Raw genomic sequence first — 13,959 nt, forward strand, 5'->3', positions numbered from 1 at the left:
CTGAAGGGAGGTTGTAGACAGGCAGAGGTTGGTCTCCCAGACAACCATAACCAGAACAAGAAGACACAGTCTCGGGCTGCACCAGGGGAGGTTTAGGCTGGAGGTTAGGAAGAAGTTCTATACAGAGAGAGTGATTGCCCATTGGAATGGGCTGCCCGGGGAGGTGGTGCAGTCGCCATCATTGGAGGTGTTCAGGAGGAGACTTGATAGGGTGCTTGGTTGCATGGTTTAGTTGATTAGGTGGTGTTGGATTGGTTGATAGGTTGGACGCGATGATCTTGAAGGTCTCTTCCAACCTGATTTATTCTATTCTATCCATCCCCCTTGAGCATAAAACACAATAGATGCAAGTTGCACAGAACAAGAAAGCACATCCTTCATTTCAGTCTCTGAATATCTGAGTCACATTATTATTATCGGTCTTTGCTCTTCACCCATTTAGAAGGATGGGGGACTCGGGTAGCACCTCACCTAGAACCAAGACAACCCACAGTGCCACCAGAAGTCTAAATGTTGAGAAGTGGAGATCTCAGCAAGGTTTCATTTCAAGGAAAAGCATCTAAGACATTCCCAAGATATGGGGAAGATGCATTTGACAAAGCCACAAGCTATTTGATTTCTTTGAGCCTGTGGCCTGGTCTATGAAAATGAAGCAAATACACAAGATTTTAGGGGGGGGGAACCCAACCCACACTATTTTCGTAGAACCATTTACAAGAAGGCTGCCCCTTTCATCTCTTGTTTTCTTTTGTTGTTAATGGAGCCACCGAGCTGACAGAACAGATCAAAAGAAACATCAGACAACAAATTAATCAAGCTGTTGTGCCAACTTGGAGTGCTTACACCTACAGCATAATTATGCTGGAAGCTGGGGAAGGCCTGGAATGCCGGCAGCAACAGCACTGTTTGCCAAAGGAAAAGAGTGCTGGGCACACCAGCCGCTCCTAGTCACTCTTAAGGGTGACACTTTCCTAACAGCTGCTCCCATTTATGTGTTGTTTAGTATGCCTTCCCCCTTCTTTTCTTATTCTAAGTTCTTCAGCAGCCCAATGTGGATCAGTAAGCACTGATCAGATCACCATCCTCAAGTCCCAGCCAGTGTCAGAACAGGACAAATCTCTGATGCATAGCTGCTGTGGAAGAACTGGACCATTTCAGCCACAATGACTAGAAAATGAAATAATGGAGCAGCTGAGCAGCACAAGAAAAACTGTATTCAGAAGGCATAAACAAGAGATAAAACCTGCAAATATTTCACCTGTGTAAAGGCTCTATTGTACACTGATCAGATTTGATACCTGTTAGGCAGTGGGAAACTTTAAGGATATGCACCACTTAGTGATATATTAAATAAATGCCAGAGATAGCATTATCTCTGCTGCCAAGTGCATTCCCTACTCCAAAGCTGGTATGACAATTACAGTGTAAGACCAAGCCACGTTCATTTCAGAGTTATTAAAAGCAAACATGGCAAAAGGAGAATAGAAATCTGAAGCCATCTCTATTTTGCAATTCATTTAAACAAGACAGAGTCTAAAACTGCTCAAGTTCCTGCAAAGCTACTTCCCCAAGACCACTGGAGCCCTCTTTTGTCTGCTTGTTTGACTGAGCTTAAGCGAGGTCACTGCCGCGGCGCTGAGTCCTGATCTCAGAACTCTGAAGGGTCCTGGGGTTCAGCTGCTGAGATCACAGGGCTGTGCTATTCACACTGCTGTCACTTGCTAAGACATGTCTGCTCCAGTGGAAAACATCCTACTTCCAAACTATCTTTTCTCTGTTATAATTAAACAGGAAGAAGAGTTGCTCAGAGATGGAGGTTGGCCACAGAGTCATTTCTTCGACGGAGAGTAGAGCTGGCAGGCAGTCCCAAACTTCAGCTGCATCATTTCATCTGCCTGAACTTCCAAACCACTTGTGGCTTAGGTCAGTCCCAGGAAGTGCAACAGCTCCCTCTGGAAGCAAATTGCCTCTCATGACCACTTCTGATTTATTGGAAATGATCCTTTTTTAGGAACTATTGAGGTCACACGCTTTCCTGGGAAAACATTATTTCCAAGATCATGAGGAGTCAGGAAAAAAAGCCCTCCTCCAACCCACCACTCCACTCTTGCACATTCAGCTTCACAGTATTCTTCAAATCCATGTGCCCTGGCATATTTGCAGCTTGCCTTTGTTCTGTGCCTATGCAAGCTTGGCAAGTATCTGGTTTAGGGGTGAGCACAGTTGCTACATCTTCATACATCCCTACTACACCTTGGTGGATGGAGATAGTGCTAACAACCTAGAAATACCAGAGTTAGGCTTGGCATGTAAAAAGGTAGAAGCAGAGTAAAGCTGAACATTTCCCAATGCTAATAAATCCAGATGATCAAGCCAAGTACTATAAAGCACGAAGCAGGAAGTCAGAAGTGCTGTGATGGGCTTGCAGCAGGAACCATGCTTGCAAGGAGGACACAGTAACAACAGAAACCACAGCTTCCAATTAGCTAGAAATTGGGGTATTCAGAGTGGAAGTGTCCTGATAGGGTAGAGGAAGATTGAAATATTGACATCTTGAGGAGCAGATGGTTCTTATTTTCTATGGGATTCCATAAGTTATAAGCAAACATCTTATGCTTTTTTTACATCAGCAGCCTTCCCCTCAGGAACCAGATAAGGGGGGGGGGGGGGGGGAAGGGCAGCAGGGAAGAAAAGAAAAAGCTATTAGCAGCTGTAGCGCTCTTCAGATACTTTACAAGCTTACAGAGAAGTCCCAAAATATTTAAGTCAACAGCAAGATGATTTCCCCTCTGACTTCATCCTTACTCTGCTCCAGAACCTGGCTGGACCACGGAAAGTATTGCCACCACGTGGCAAAACTCCGTCTTGAGCACAGATCCTCAGCCTACAACTTCACACTAGCGCTGCAAAGCTTGGCACTTAGCAAGACACATCAAAGAACTGGCACACAAGGTCAACACAGAATTCTACTTTCAAGATGACACTGCATGTTCCTTCCCAAGAGGCAGAATGGTTCTCAAAGACAAAAATATAGAGCATCTTGCCCCTCTACGATATCGAGAGCTACCATCTTGAAGCAGGGCTTTTATTTCCCACCAGGCTACAAACATCAGGAAGGAAGGAGATGAGACAAAAAGGCCAGATACTTCACCTTTAAAACAACACAGTAAGGAAGCTTTTTGTAAGGGATTAGCTACTGGTGGCTTTACACCAGCTCCTCTGATTTCCTAGGGCCTGGGAGATAAATGGCTCGATGCAGGTTGCCCAGAGATGCTGTGGACGCCCCATCATCAAGGTCATGTTGGATGAGCAGCCTAATCTCCTAATCTATTGAAAGATGTTCCTGCCATGGCAAAGGGTGTGGACTAAATGACCTCTAAAGCTCCCTTCAAACTCAAGACATTGCTCTCTACATTCTGTGATTTCAATATGCCACATTAAGCAAGAGGACAGTACCCCACACAAAGATCTCTACTGTCAGATACATCATTGCTAGAACTGCGGAACACATAAGGCTGAGACTGGCAGAAACTCTCTCTTAATTCATTTCAAAGGCTACCTGTGGAAGAAAAGAAGTCTTTCTGAAAAAAGACCCCTTGCTCTCCCTAAAAAAAGTCAGTCTCTTAGAGCAGAAGACAATTTGCTTTTTGCTGATAAGTCAAGCAATGAATTTCACACATACACGGAGATGACCTAAGCTACAAATCACTGAGCAAAGAAACATCCATGAATATCCTAACTCCTATCTTCATCACAGGCTGCTATAAACATTTCTGCAGCTGTGCACCAAGCTATATCAGGATACCATTCTGGGTTAAAAATAGCCTTTCCAGTCAAGTTAGTTTGAGGCCCGAAAAAGTCCTCCCTTGATCAGCTGACCACAAGCATCGAAAATGCTTGTGCCTGCATAAGGAAGCCTTCCAGTGTGAAGAGCAAGCCTATGCCTCAGATCACAAGTGAAAGAGCAGTCTGATCTTCACCAAGGGAAGGATAAAGTAAGTAATTGTTTTAGTACCAGCAATATTGCTTATATTCTTGACTCATTTCACCTGAGATACAGGGCAAACCACTGCTTTAGCAAATGGCCAGGAGCTACATCTACTTCCTTTAGCTTGCACTACTATGGTAACCAACAGCCCAGGGCCCTGGTTCCCAAAATCTTTTGCAGCACTAACCCACACTGATGTCAGTAACTTGGGAGGATCCAGACCAAATTTATTATCAGGTTCTAATGTAAAGGTATAGAAACAATATCCCAAGAAAACTCCGGGTGAAACAATGAGAAGGTTGGATACAGAATAAACCTTTATTTTAGAATAAACCAAACCAGGTTGGACGAGACCTTCAAGATCATCATGTCCAACCATCAACCAATCCAACCTACCCAAACAGCTAACCCAGGGCACCAAGTACCCCATCAAGTCTCCTCCTGAACACCTCCAATGACGGCGACTCCACCACCTCCCTGGGCAGCCCATTCCAAAGGGCAATCACTCTTTCTGTATAGAACTTCTTCCTAACATCCAACCTGAACCTCCCCTGGCGCAGCCTGAGACTGTGTCCTCTTGTTCTGGCGCTGGCTGCCTGGGAGAAGAGACCAACATCTGCCTGTCTACAACCTCCCTTCAGGTAGTTGTAGAGAGTGATAAGGTCACCCCTGAGTCTCCTCTTCTCCAGGCTAAGCAACCCCAGCTCCCTCAGTCTCCCCTCATAGGGCTTGTGTTCCAAGCCCCTCACCAACTTTGTTGCTCTTCTCTGGACTCGTTCCAGCAAGTCAACCTCCTTCCTAAACTAAGGGGTCCAGAACTGGACACAGGACTCAAGGTGTGGCCTTACCAGTGCAGTGTACAGGGGCAGAATGACCTCCCTGCTCCTGCTGGCCACACTGTTCCTGATGCAGGCCAGGATGCCATTGGCCCTCTTGGCTGCCTGGGCACACTGCAGGCTCATGCTCAGCCTGCCATCGACCCGTAACCCCAGGTATCTCTCTACCTGGCTGCTCTCCAGCCACTCTGACCCCAGCCTGTAGCACTGCATGGGGTTGTTGTGGCCAGTGTGCAGAGCCCGGCACTTCGATGTGTTAAATCTCATGCCATTGGACTCTGCCCATCTGTCCAGCCTGTCGAGGTCCCTCTGCAGAGCCTCTCTACCCTCCAGCAGATCAACTCCTGTCCCCAGCTTGGTGTCGTCAGCAAATTTCCTGATGACTGACTCAATGCCCTCATCCAGATCATCAATAAAGATGTTAAAGAGCACAGGGCCCAGCACTGATCCTTGGGGCACACCGCTAGTGACTGGCTGCCAGCTGGATGTGGCACCATTCACCACCACTCTCTGGGCTCGGCCCTCCAGCCAGTTCCTAACCCATCGCAGTGTGCTCCCGTCCAAGCCATGGGCTGACAGCTTGGCCAGCAGTTTGCTATGGGGGACGGTGTCAAAGGCCTTGCTGAGGTCCAGGTAGACTACATCCACAGGCCTCCCCACATCCACCAGGCGGGTCACCTGATCATAGAAGGAGATCAGCTTGGTCAGGCAGGACCTGCCCTTCCTAAATCCATGTTGGCTAGGCCTGATCCCTTGGCCATCCTGTAAGTGCTGTGTGATTGCACTCAGGATGACCTGTTCCTTGATCTTGCCTGGCACTGAGGTCAGGCTGATGGGCCTATAATTCCCTGGTTCATCCAACTGGCCCTTCTTATGGATGGGCACCACGTTGGCCAGCTTCCAGTCCTCTGGGACCTCTCCAGTGAGCCAGGACTGCTGGAAAATGATGGATAGTGGCTTGGCCAGCTCATCTGCCAGCTCTCTCAGCACCCTAGGATGAATCCCATCTGGTCCCATGGACTTGTGGGGATCCAAGCGGCTGAGGAGAGCTCCAACTATCTGCTCATGGAACACAGGGAAACTGTGCAGCTCCCTGGCTCCTTCTGCCAGCTCTGGAGGCCAGCTGTCTGGAAGACATTCTGTCCTTCTTGTAAAAATTGAGGCAAAGTAGGTGTTAAGTATCTCTGCCTTTTCCTCATCCCTTGATACAACATTTCCCTCCATGTCAATCAAGGAGTGGAGGTTGTCCTTGCCCTTCCTCTTGCTATTAATGTATTTATAGAAGGACTTTTTGTTGTCCTTCACAGTAGAGGCCAGTCTAAGCTCCAATGTGCTTTTGCCTCCCTAATTTTCTTCCTACATGACCTAGCAACATCCTTAAACATTCTGTGGGTTGCCTCCCCTCTCTTCCAAAGATGATACACCATCTTTTTTTCCCCTTAGTTCCATTAAAAGTTCATTAACCATCCAGGCTGGCCGTCTGCCCCGGCGGCTCATCTTCCGGCACATTGGCATAGCCTGTCCCTGAGCCTTCAACAATTCTTCCTTGAAGTAGGTCCAGCTCTCCCGGACCCCTTTATTATTAAGGGCTTTATCCCAAGGAACCCTCTAAATTAGTTCCTTGAGTAACCTGAAGTCTGCCCTCCAGAAATAATTCTTCTAGGAGGACTGTGTATTTCCATGAGAATGCTCACAAAAAGGGCCCATTTTATGCACAGCATGAATACAAAGGTAGACAGAGCAGGAAAAGCTTAGAATGCTTTTAGTCAACTTTCTTGAAAAGCTAAGGGTTTTACAGTTGATAATGCAGCAAAACAATCAAGGAATCCAAGGCCTACAACATGCAGCTACTTTTGGAAGGTCCTAGAGCTCACAGAATTCATAGAATCAATAATGTTGGAAAATACCTCAAAGATCATCGAGTCTAACCTGTCACCACAGACCTCATGACTACTAAACCATGGCACGAAGTGCCACGTCCAATCCCCTCTTGAACACCTCCAGGGATGGGGACTCCACCACCTCCCTGGGCAGCACATTCCAATGGCCAACAACTCTCTAGGAAGAACTTTCTCCTCACCGCCAGCCTAAACTTCCCCTGGCATAGCTTGAGACTGTGTCCTCTTGTTCTGGTGCTGGCTGCCTGGGAGAAGAGACCAACCGCTTCCTGGCTACAACCTCCCTTCAGGTATTTGCAGACAGCAATAAGGTCTCCCCTGAGCCTCCTCTTCTCCAGGCTAAGCAACCCCAGCTCCCTCGGTCTCTCCTCATAGAGCTGTGCTTTCAACGCCTCTCCCCAGCCTCGTTGCCCTTCTCTGGACACATTCAAGAGTCTCAATGTCCTTCTTAAATTGAGGGGCTTCTGGCAGCTCTGGTTGGTACAGACTTGAAAGAAAGGACTGGTGTCTTTTCCAGCTTACCATTGCTGATTTCAGGCAGATCAAATTTAGTGAAGTCCCACCACTGGAGTCGGTAGGTGGTGTTGGCAATGTTGCTGGCCACGGCTGATTGGCCATCCCCAATCACAGCACCTACAGAAAAGGGGAAATCATTAGCAATTTAACCTCCAGGAGATTATCCAGAATAGAGCTGGGGAGACAAAACACAGAAAACCTTTCCAAAATCTAATATGTGAAAATCCAGATTCTTAAAGAAACCTCATTTACAGAAATGCCAACAGCTCCTAAGGAAGCCACAGAGCACAGGAAATTAAAAAGGAAAGCACCTTCCTGCAACACATTTCTGAAGGAAAAGAAAGGTGATGAGAGATAAGACCTGCCCAGAGTCACAAGGCAGAAATCCTAATCAGTTCATTTGGTGCAAATCAATTCTACTCACTGGTACCAGTGAAGCTGCATTTGCACAGAGCCAAAATTTTCTACTAGAGCTATGGAGGCAGACCAGGAGAAAACCTGCCAAGGAAAAGCACTGCCCTGGCAAGTCACATGGATTCATGGACATAATCCCTGCTACCGCTGTGAACTCCACTCAGAAGACAGAGGTTGTCTACAGGATTTGTCACATGGTCAGGATTGCATCAAAATATTAGCAGGTAGGACCTACAAAGCTGGTCCTTTGCTGCTCTGGGTGGCCCAAACTACAGCAGACAAGGGCTGCCCTGACTCCAGGCAAATGGCATGACCCTTGCTTAACCAACCAAGGACTGCCTTGACTTCAGGCAAACGACATGACCCTTGCTTAACCACCCCAAAGACTAAGCAGAATACTTCAGAAACTAGCACAAAGAACATTATTTTCCAGGCAGAAAGGGACTGCCACTGGTAGCTGAAGCTGGCATACATTTCAGAAAGCTAAGAGGCATTAAATGCAATCCCCAGAGAGAAAAGTGAACAGAAGAAACAGTTCTCCCATAATAGTACTACAGTCAAAAATGTCATGCTATTTGCAGTCTCTAAGGCTTTCATAGGCAGGTAGCCCTTGCACTACACACATGCTGGCATCCAGAGCAACTCAAGGCAATAGAATTTGATAGGAGGGGGGAAAACAAGACCATGCCCAAGCACAAATGAGGAAAAGCATAGCCTCCAGAGTCTGGACTTCAGCATCTCCACATTGTCTCCAGTGGGAAGGGCACAGAAAAGTCAGTGGCTTCACTATCCCAGAAGGGCTGGCTCAGGACTCTGCTGGCACAGCAGAGAAGAGGCATGCCTATCCAGTACACAGCTGCCTATCCAGAACACAGCAGGCCTGTGCAGACACCTAAAAGCTTGCTAGCTGCTAGCAAGCAAAAGTCATATAGAGGAAGATGAGGAGACCAGAGTGGCTGGAGTTTCAGTTTTCTTATCAAACCCCAGCAAAACCCACAGCCTTGTAAAAAAAACAAACAAATAAGAATGACCTGAAAACAGACAGAAACAGGGTTTGTGTTTTTTCTGCAAAGTAAAGAACAAGATGGGCCAGGGCCAGGAAGCAAGTTTTAAGACTGTTGCTGATAAATAAAGAGAAAGGCATCAAGAAGGCTGCTGCTAGTCCTCTTTTCATCAATAAGCTGTCTCAAGTCCTCAGTTTTTGTTCTGGAGAAAGCTCAGAAATAAGCCAAGAGCAAGACTTCTGAGCAGACAGCTTGACACTGCATGGTGGTTTGGCCCTGGCCAGCTCAGCCAAAGCCAATACACAGAATGTACTCAACTGTGCCAGGCCTCCAGCAGTCAACAAACCTCCACCACACTTCTGCTCAGTCTCTGTATCTGCCTCTGCCAGATACAGATAAATCACTTGTAAAGCTGAAATAAGAATGTTTCCATTGTTCTCACATGTGCCCACAGCCTTGATGTCCATATTCCCCCAAACAAAGTCCTCCTCTAAACAAAAAGATATGCACTGGAGAAAGCAAACTCAACACACTAATGAAATTACATTTTGCAAGCAGAAGTGGAAGACAGACAAATTTGACATTGCTTCACCTTTACAAGACCCATTGCAAGCCTGAGTGTGGTTCACTAGGGCAGCCCTTCTGCTGTCTCACCTCCAACCACGAGGTGGAGAACAGAAAACTCCTTTCTGTACAAATTTCAATCGGTGGGACTTGGTGCAGGGAAACAGTAACTAACACCACCAGCTAGTAGCAGCTGCCTTACAGGACTCACTCAGACAAGGAGAACACCCTGCAAGGACAGGCAGCAACAGCACTCTTCAGGGCACATGAATCAAGAATATTAATCTTATTACAGATGAACAGTACAAAGTCATCACCTGTTTTGCAATGAGGACAACTTCTGTATGCATAGCAAGTAGTATATAAACTGGAGAATAACACATCCTAGGAGACCAATCACCAGCCAGCTCCCTCTGCCTCACAAAAGCCCAGCAGCATCAACTGCTCCACAAAGAGCACATTCGTAGAATCATAGAATCAATAAGGTTGGAAAAGACCTCAAAGATCATCAAGTCCAACCTGTCACCCAACACCTCATGACTACTAAACCATGGCACCAAGTGCCACGTACAATCCCCTTTTGAACATCTCCAGGGATGGTGACTCTACCACCTCCCTGGGCAGCACATTCCCATGGCCAACAACTCCCTCTGGGAAGAACTTTCTCCTCACCTCCAGCCTAAACTTCCTCTGGTGCAGCTTGAGACTGTGTCCTCTTGTTCTGGTGCTGGTTGCCTGGGAGAAGAGACCAACCTCCACCTGGCTACGACCTCCCTTCAGGTAGCTGTAGAGAGCAAGAAGGTCTCCCCTGAGCCTCCTCTTCTCCAGGCTAACCAACCCCAGCTCCCTCAGCCTCTCCTCATAGGGCTGTGCTCAAGGCCTCTCACCAGCCTCATTGTTGCCTCCTAATTCCTCTGGCTCATACAACTGTTGCACCTACTGCTACAAGCACCACAAAAAACCAGTTGGTAAATGGTCTTGATTTTTTTTCCCCCCTTGTAAAAATTCTGGTCTTCTCACTCCTTTCCCTGGAGCCCTCATGTCAGTTACGGCATTAATTTCACATCCTACAGGGAAAAGCTAACAACAGAAGAAAAAGCAGTACCTCCCCATCTGCAGGACAGCCCTGCACAAATTTCAGAGCCTGCAGGAGCTATCAAGTGATGGCAGCCCTTCAGGTAACAGGTATATTTAATCAATTAGATTAGGTCACAGGGTGTAGCAAGGTTCATAGAGAGAAATGTGCACGGCCAGAATGATTTGGTCTATTTCCAAACCAGTGTGCCTATCATTAGTGGCAAATCCATGATCTACATGTTTTTATTAAGTAATTACCCCTACTTATACCAATTAAGTAATTGAGAAGTGCAATTGTTAAATGATCTCTAGCTGCACACAACAAAGTGGAATGACATTTGTATCTCACAAGTGCTGCAGGAAGCCTCCTGCACGTATCCAGGCACTGCCCTACAGTGAAGATAATGAAAAGTGTGCAAACACTTCAGACACTCAGTTTAGGGAAGAAAATACTACCCAGTACACACCTATGGCATCCTAACCTTTGTCCCTTGCTTTTTTCATTCCTTGGCAGGGAACACCACGGGTGGAAGACTTAAGAAAGTGGAAATCCTCACTAGAGAGGTTTTAGTCACTGTGCTGTGAGAGAACTCATTCTCATCTCATTTTGCCCAGTCAGGGTTTCATCCTGGGTGAGAGCAGAAGAAAGTGCTGTTGCTTCTTAAGTTCTAGTGTAACCTGGAGGCAAACTTCAGCTTCTCAAATGTGAGCAGCAGCAGAACAGCTCTTACAAGCAGCAGTCCTCACCGAGAACTTGACAGTATGCCCTGATTTCTAGTTCTTCCCCTGTCTGATGGGATCACAAATGACTGCAGTGGGTACCCAAGGGTCTCGGGCTTGTCATCCTCATGAACAGAACGACCTTTTAGTGCAGAGCTGATGTAGATCTCAAAATGCTGAAATCCAAAGCAAAGGCCAATTGAAATGCAGCGAACGTAGGTTTGATTGGCAGCTTTCCTGCGTCTGTCTATCACTGCGTAATAAACACTGGGTGATGGCAGAAGTGAAGATAAATGCTTTCAGCAGCTCCCCCTTCTCCCCCCCACCGCCCCAATCTCCATCCACCTCCACTCAGCACATGACAAGAGAGTTTAAAGGGGGGGGGGGGGTAAGTCTTAACAAAGACTTTTACAAAATTTAAATACTCAAGTCTTTTCTTACAGGCCACCTACACGTGACAGATATTTATCCGTCAGTCTCAGAGGGTCCAACTCATCTTGGCATGTGAAGAAACGAACCTTTGCCAGTCAGCTATTGCTCATTTATGAATCAAGCCCTGCAAGCCAGTGTCTGAGTTTAGACTGAAAGGAGGGGGGGAAAGTGGTGCAAAGCCACTTTCCATGGCACTCCAGCACTCCCTCAGGGTAAAGCAAGGTACTTACAGACTATTACTATCAGACTCTCCAAGGAAAAGCTACTTCACAGCTACACAGGTGTACTTCTGGTAAAAGTTTCAAGAACACTAAACATCTATATTATATGGGAATTTCTTTCCCATTTATTTAACAGAAACCAGAGCTCAATTTTCTCTAGCCTAGATCCCTTACTCTTAAGTTTTTAGTGTCTGTCGGATCCTTGGGTACTAAGAGGAAAATCTATTAAGATGCCTACAGATAAGCTCGAGGAATCTGAAGAAGTCTCTGAACTAATTTGTGACTCAATTTGAGACAGTGATTAGGCCCTGGTATAAAAGTCCCCTTAGATTAGTACTTGCATCTTTAAGCATGAGTACCCTGAGAAGTAATTACCTCTTTGTGAGCCCCTTTATAACTGTAGCTAATGATAGGGAGGTTATCCTATACTTGCAGAAAGGGTCTATCACAGCTCATGGGTTTTACATTTACTAGTTCTAGATTCACTATAATCCAGGCTCCAGGACACTCAAAACACAGGACAAATCTATTTGATGAGCCAAAGATAAAGCTCTCTGCTGCAATACAAGAAGATTTCTTCCAACCAGTTCTGAAGCAATTTGAATTCAGTTGAAACACGATTACGGATCTCTGAAGCCTAGTGGAGGTGTAACAGCTTCTTGCACATCTCTGACTCTAAAGTTTTTTATGGGGTAGCCTGGCTTTGGGGTCATCAGCAAGTTTGCAGATGACACAAAGTTAGGGGCAGATGTTAGTCAGTTAGAGGGTAGAAAAGCTCTGCAGAGGGACCTCGACCGACTGGACAGATGGGCAGAGGCCAATGGGATGGCATTCAACAAGTCCAAGTGCCGAGTGCTGCACTTTGGCTACGGCAATCCCATGCAGAGCTACAGGCTGGGGTCGGAGTGGCTGAGAGCTGCCAAACAGAGAGGGACCTGGGGGTGATGATCGACAGCCACCTGAATATGAGCCAACGGTGTGCCCAGGTGGCCAGGAGGGCCAATAGCATCCTGGCCTGCATTAGGAATGGTGTGGCCAGCAGGAGCAGGGAGGTCATTGTGCCCCTGCACTCTGCTTTGGTTAGGCCGCACCTTGAGTACTGTGTCCAGTTCTGGGCCCCTCAGTTTAAGAAGGACATCGAAACACTTGAACATGTCCAGAGAAGGGCAACAAGGCTGGCAAGAGGCCTTCAGCACAAGCCCTATGAGGAGAGGCTGAGGGAGCTGGGATTGTTTAGCCTGGAGAAGAGGAGGCTCAGGGGAGACCTTATTGCCCTCTAAAACTACCTGAAAGGTGGTTGTAGCCAGGAAGGGGTTGGTCTCTTCTCCCAGGCAAACAGCACCAGAACAAGGGGACACAGTCTCAAGCTGCACCAGGGGAGGTTTAGACTGGAGGTGAGGAGGAAGTTCTTCACTGAGCGAGTCATTCGGCATTGGAACGGGTTGCCCAGGGAGGTGGTTGAGTCATCGACCCTGGAGGCGTTCAAGGGGAGATTGGACATGGCACTTGGTGCCATGGTCTAGTCATGGGGTCTGTGTTGATAGGTTGGACTCGATGATCCTCGAGGTCCTTTCCAACCTAAGTGATACTACCTTTGATCACAGTAAATATATTAAATATGAATTTGACAAGTCTCAGCGAATCTCTGCTCCAGGCTACCATGAAGACATTGCCTTTGAAGCGGCCGAGCTACCTCTCCAAAACCGGGCTAATGCTGTACAAACAGTATGCATAGCAACCTGCTGCTTTCAAGGGTTTATTCTGCTTGGTTTTCACTGCACCAGCAAGCTGCAAATAGGAACTGGGCAGAATGATTTTCATGAATGGATGCACAAAATGCTGCTAAGGGTATTTTGGCATATGCTAGGCACCAAAGAGATCTTACATTTTGTATTGACCGAGAAAGCCTCAAAAAGAGCTCTACGCTCTCTGAAGGCTGAACCTTTCAAAGGCTTTTATCCCATAAGAAGAAAGGCAATTTCCCATTCATGCTCATTCCTATTGCAACATTTCCTTTCAAAAGGAGAACGCTTAACATGCAGAGTCCTACAATCCTATCAACTAGGGGAATTTGAGCGGGCCTCAGCTGCAGGTAGTGAAGATGACAGTCCTAATAGGACTTCAGTTAAGTGCCCAAGGGCTTCACTCACATTGTGAACAATGCAAGCATCATATAGGAAAGGGAATTTCCCAGCCATGAGTTTCAGGTTTAAAAAGGAAAATCGGTTAATTGCAAGAAACACAAACAATAAACAGACACTCTGTGCAAAGACTCCATCCCCAGTACAG

General features: G+C 46.8%; 1 protein-coding gene across 3 annotated transcripts in view; it reads right to left on the reverse strand.

Moving 5' to 3' along the window:
* The window catches only part of AMBRA1 (autophagy and beclin 1 regulator 1), a 186,276-nt gene that overhangs the window by 65,636 nt on the left and 106,681 nt on the right, over positions 1-13,959 (reverse strand). For all 3 annotated transcript variants that reach the window (XM_068161498.1, XM_068161500.1, XM_068161501.1), the window contains one exon: positions 7,245-7,355. In XM_068161498.1, the coding sequence (XP_068017599.1) occupies positions 7,245-7,355 (111 nt within the window). The remainder of the gene's footprint in view (positions 1-7,244; positions 7,356-13,959) is intronic.

This window comes from Melanerpes formicivorus, unplaced genomic scaffold (assembly GCF_026170545.1).
Source record: "Melanerpes formicivorus ecotype bairdi unplaced genomic scaffold, bMelFor1.0.p_v2 SCAF_58, whole genome shotgun sequence".
Classification (NCBI taxonomy): domain Eukaryota; kingdom Metazoa; phylum Chordata; class Aves; order Piciformes; family Picidae; genus Melanerpes; species Melanerpes formicivorus.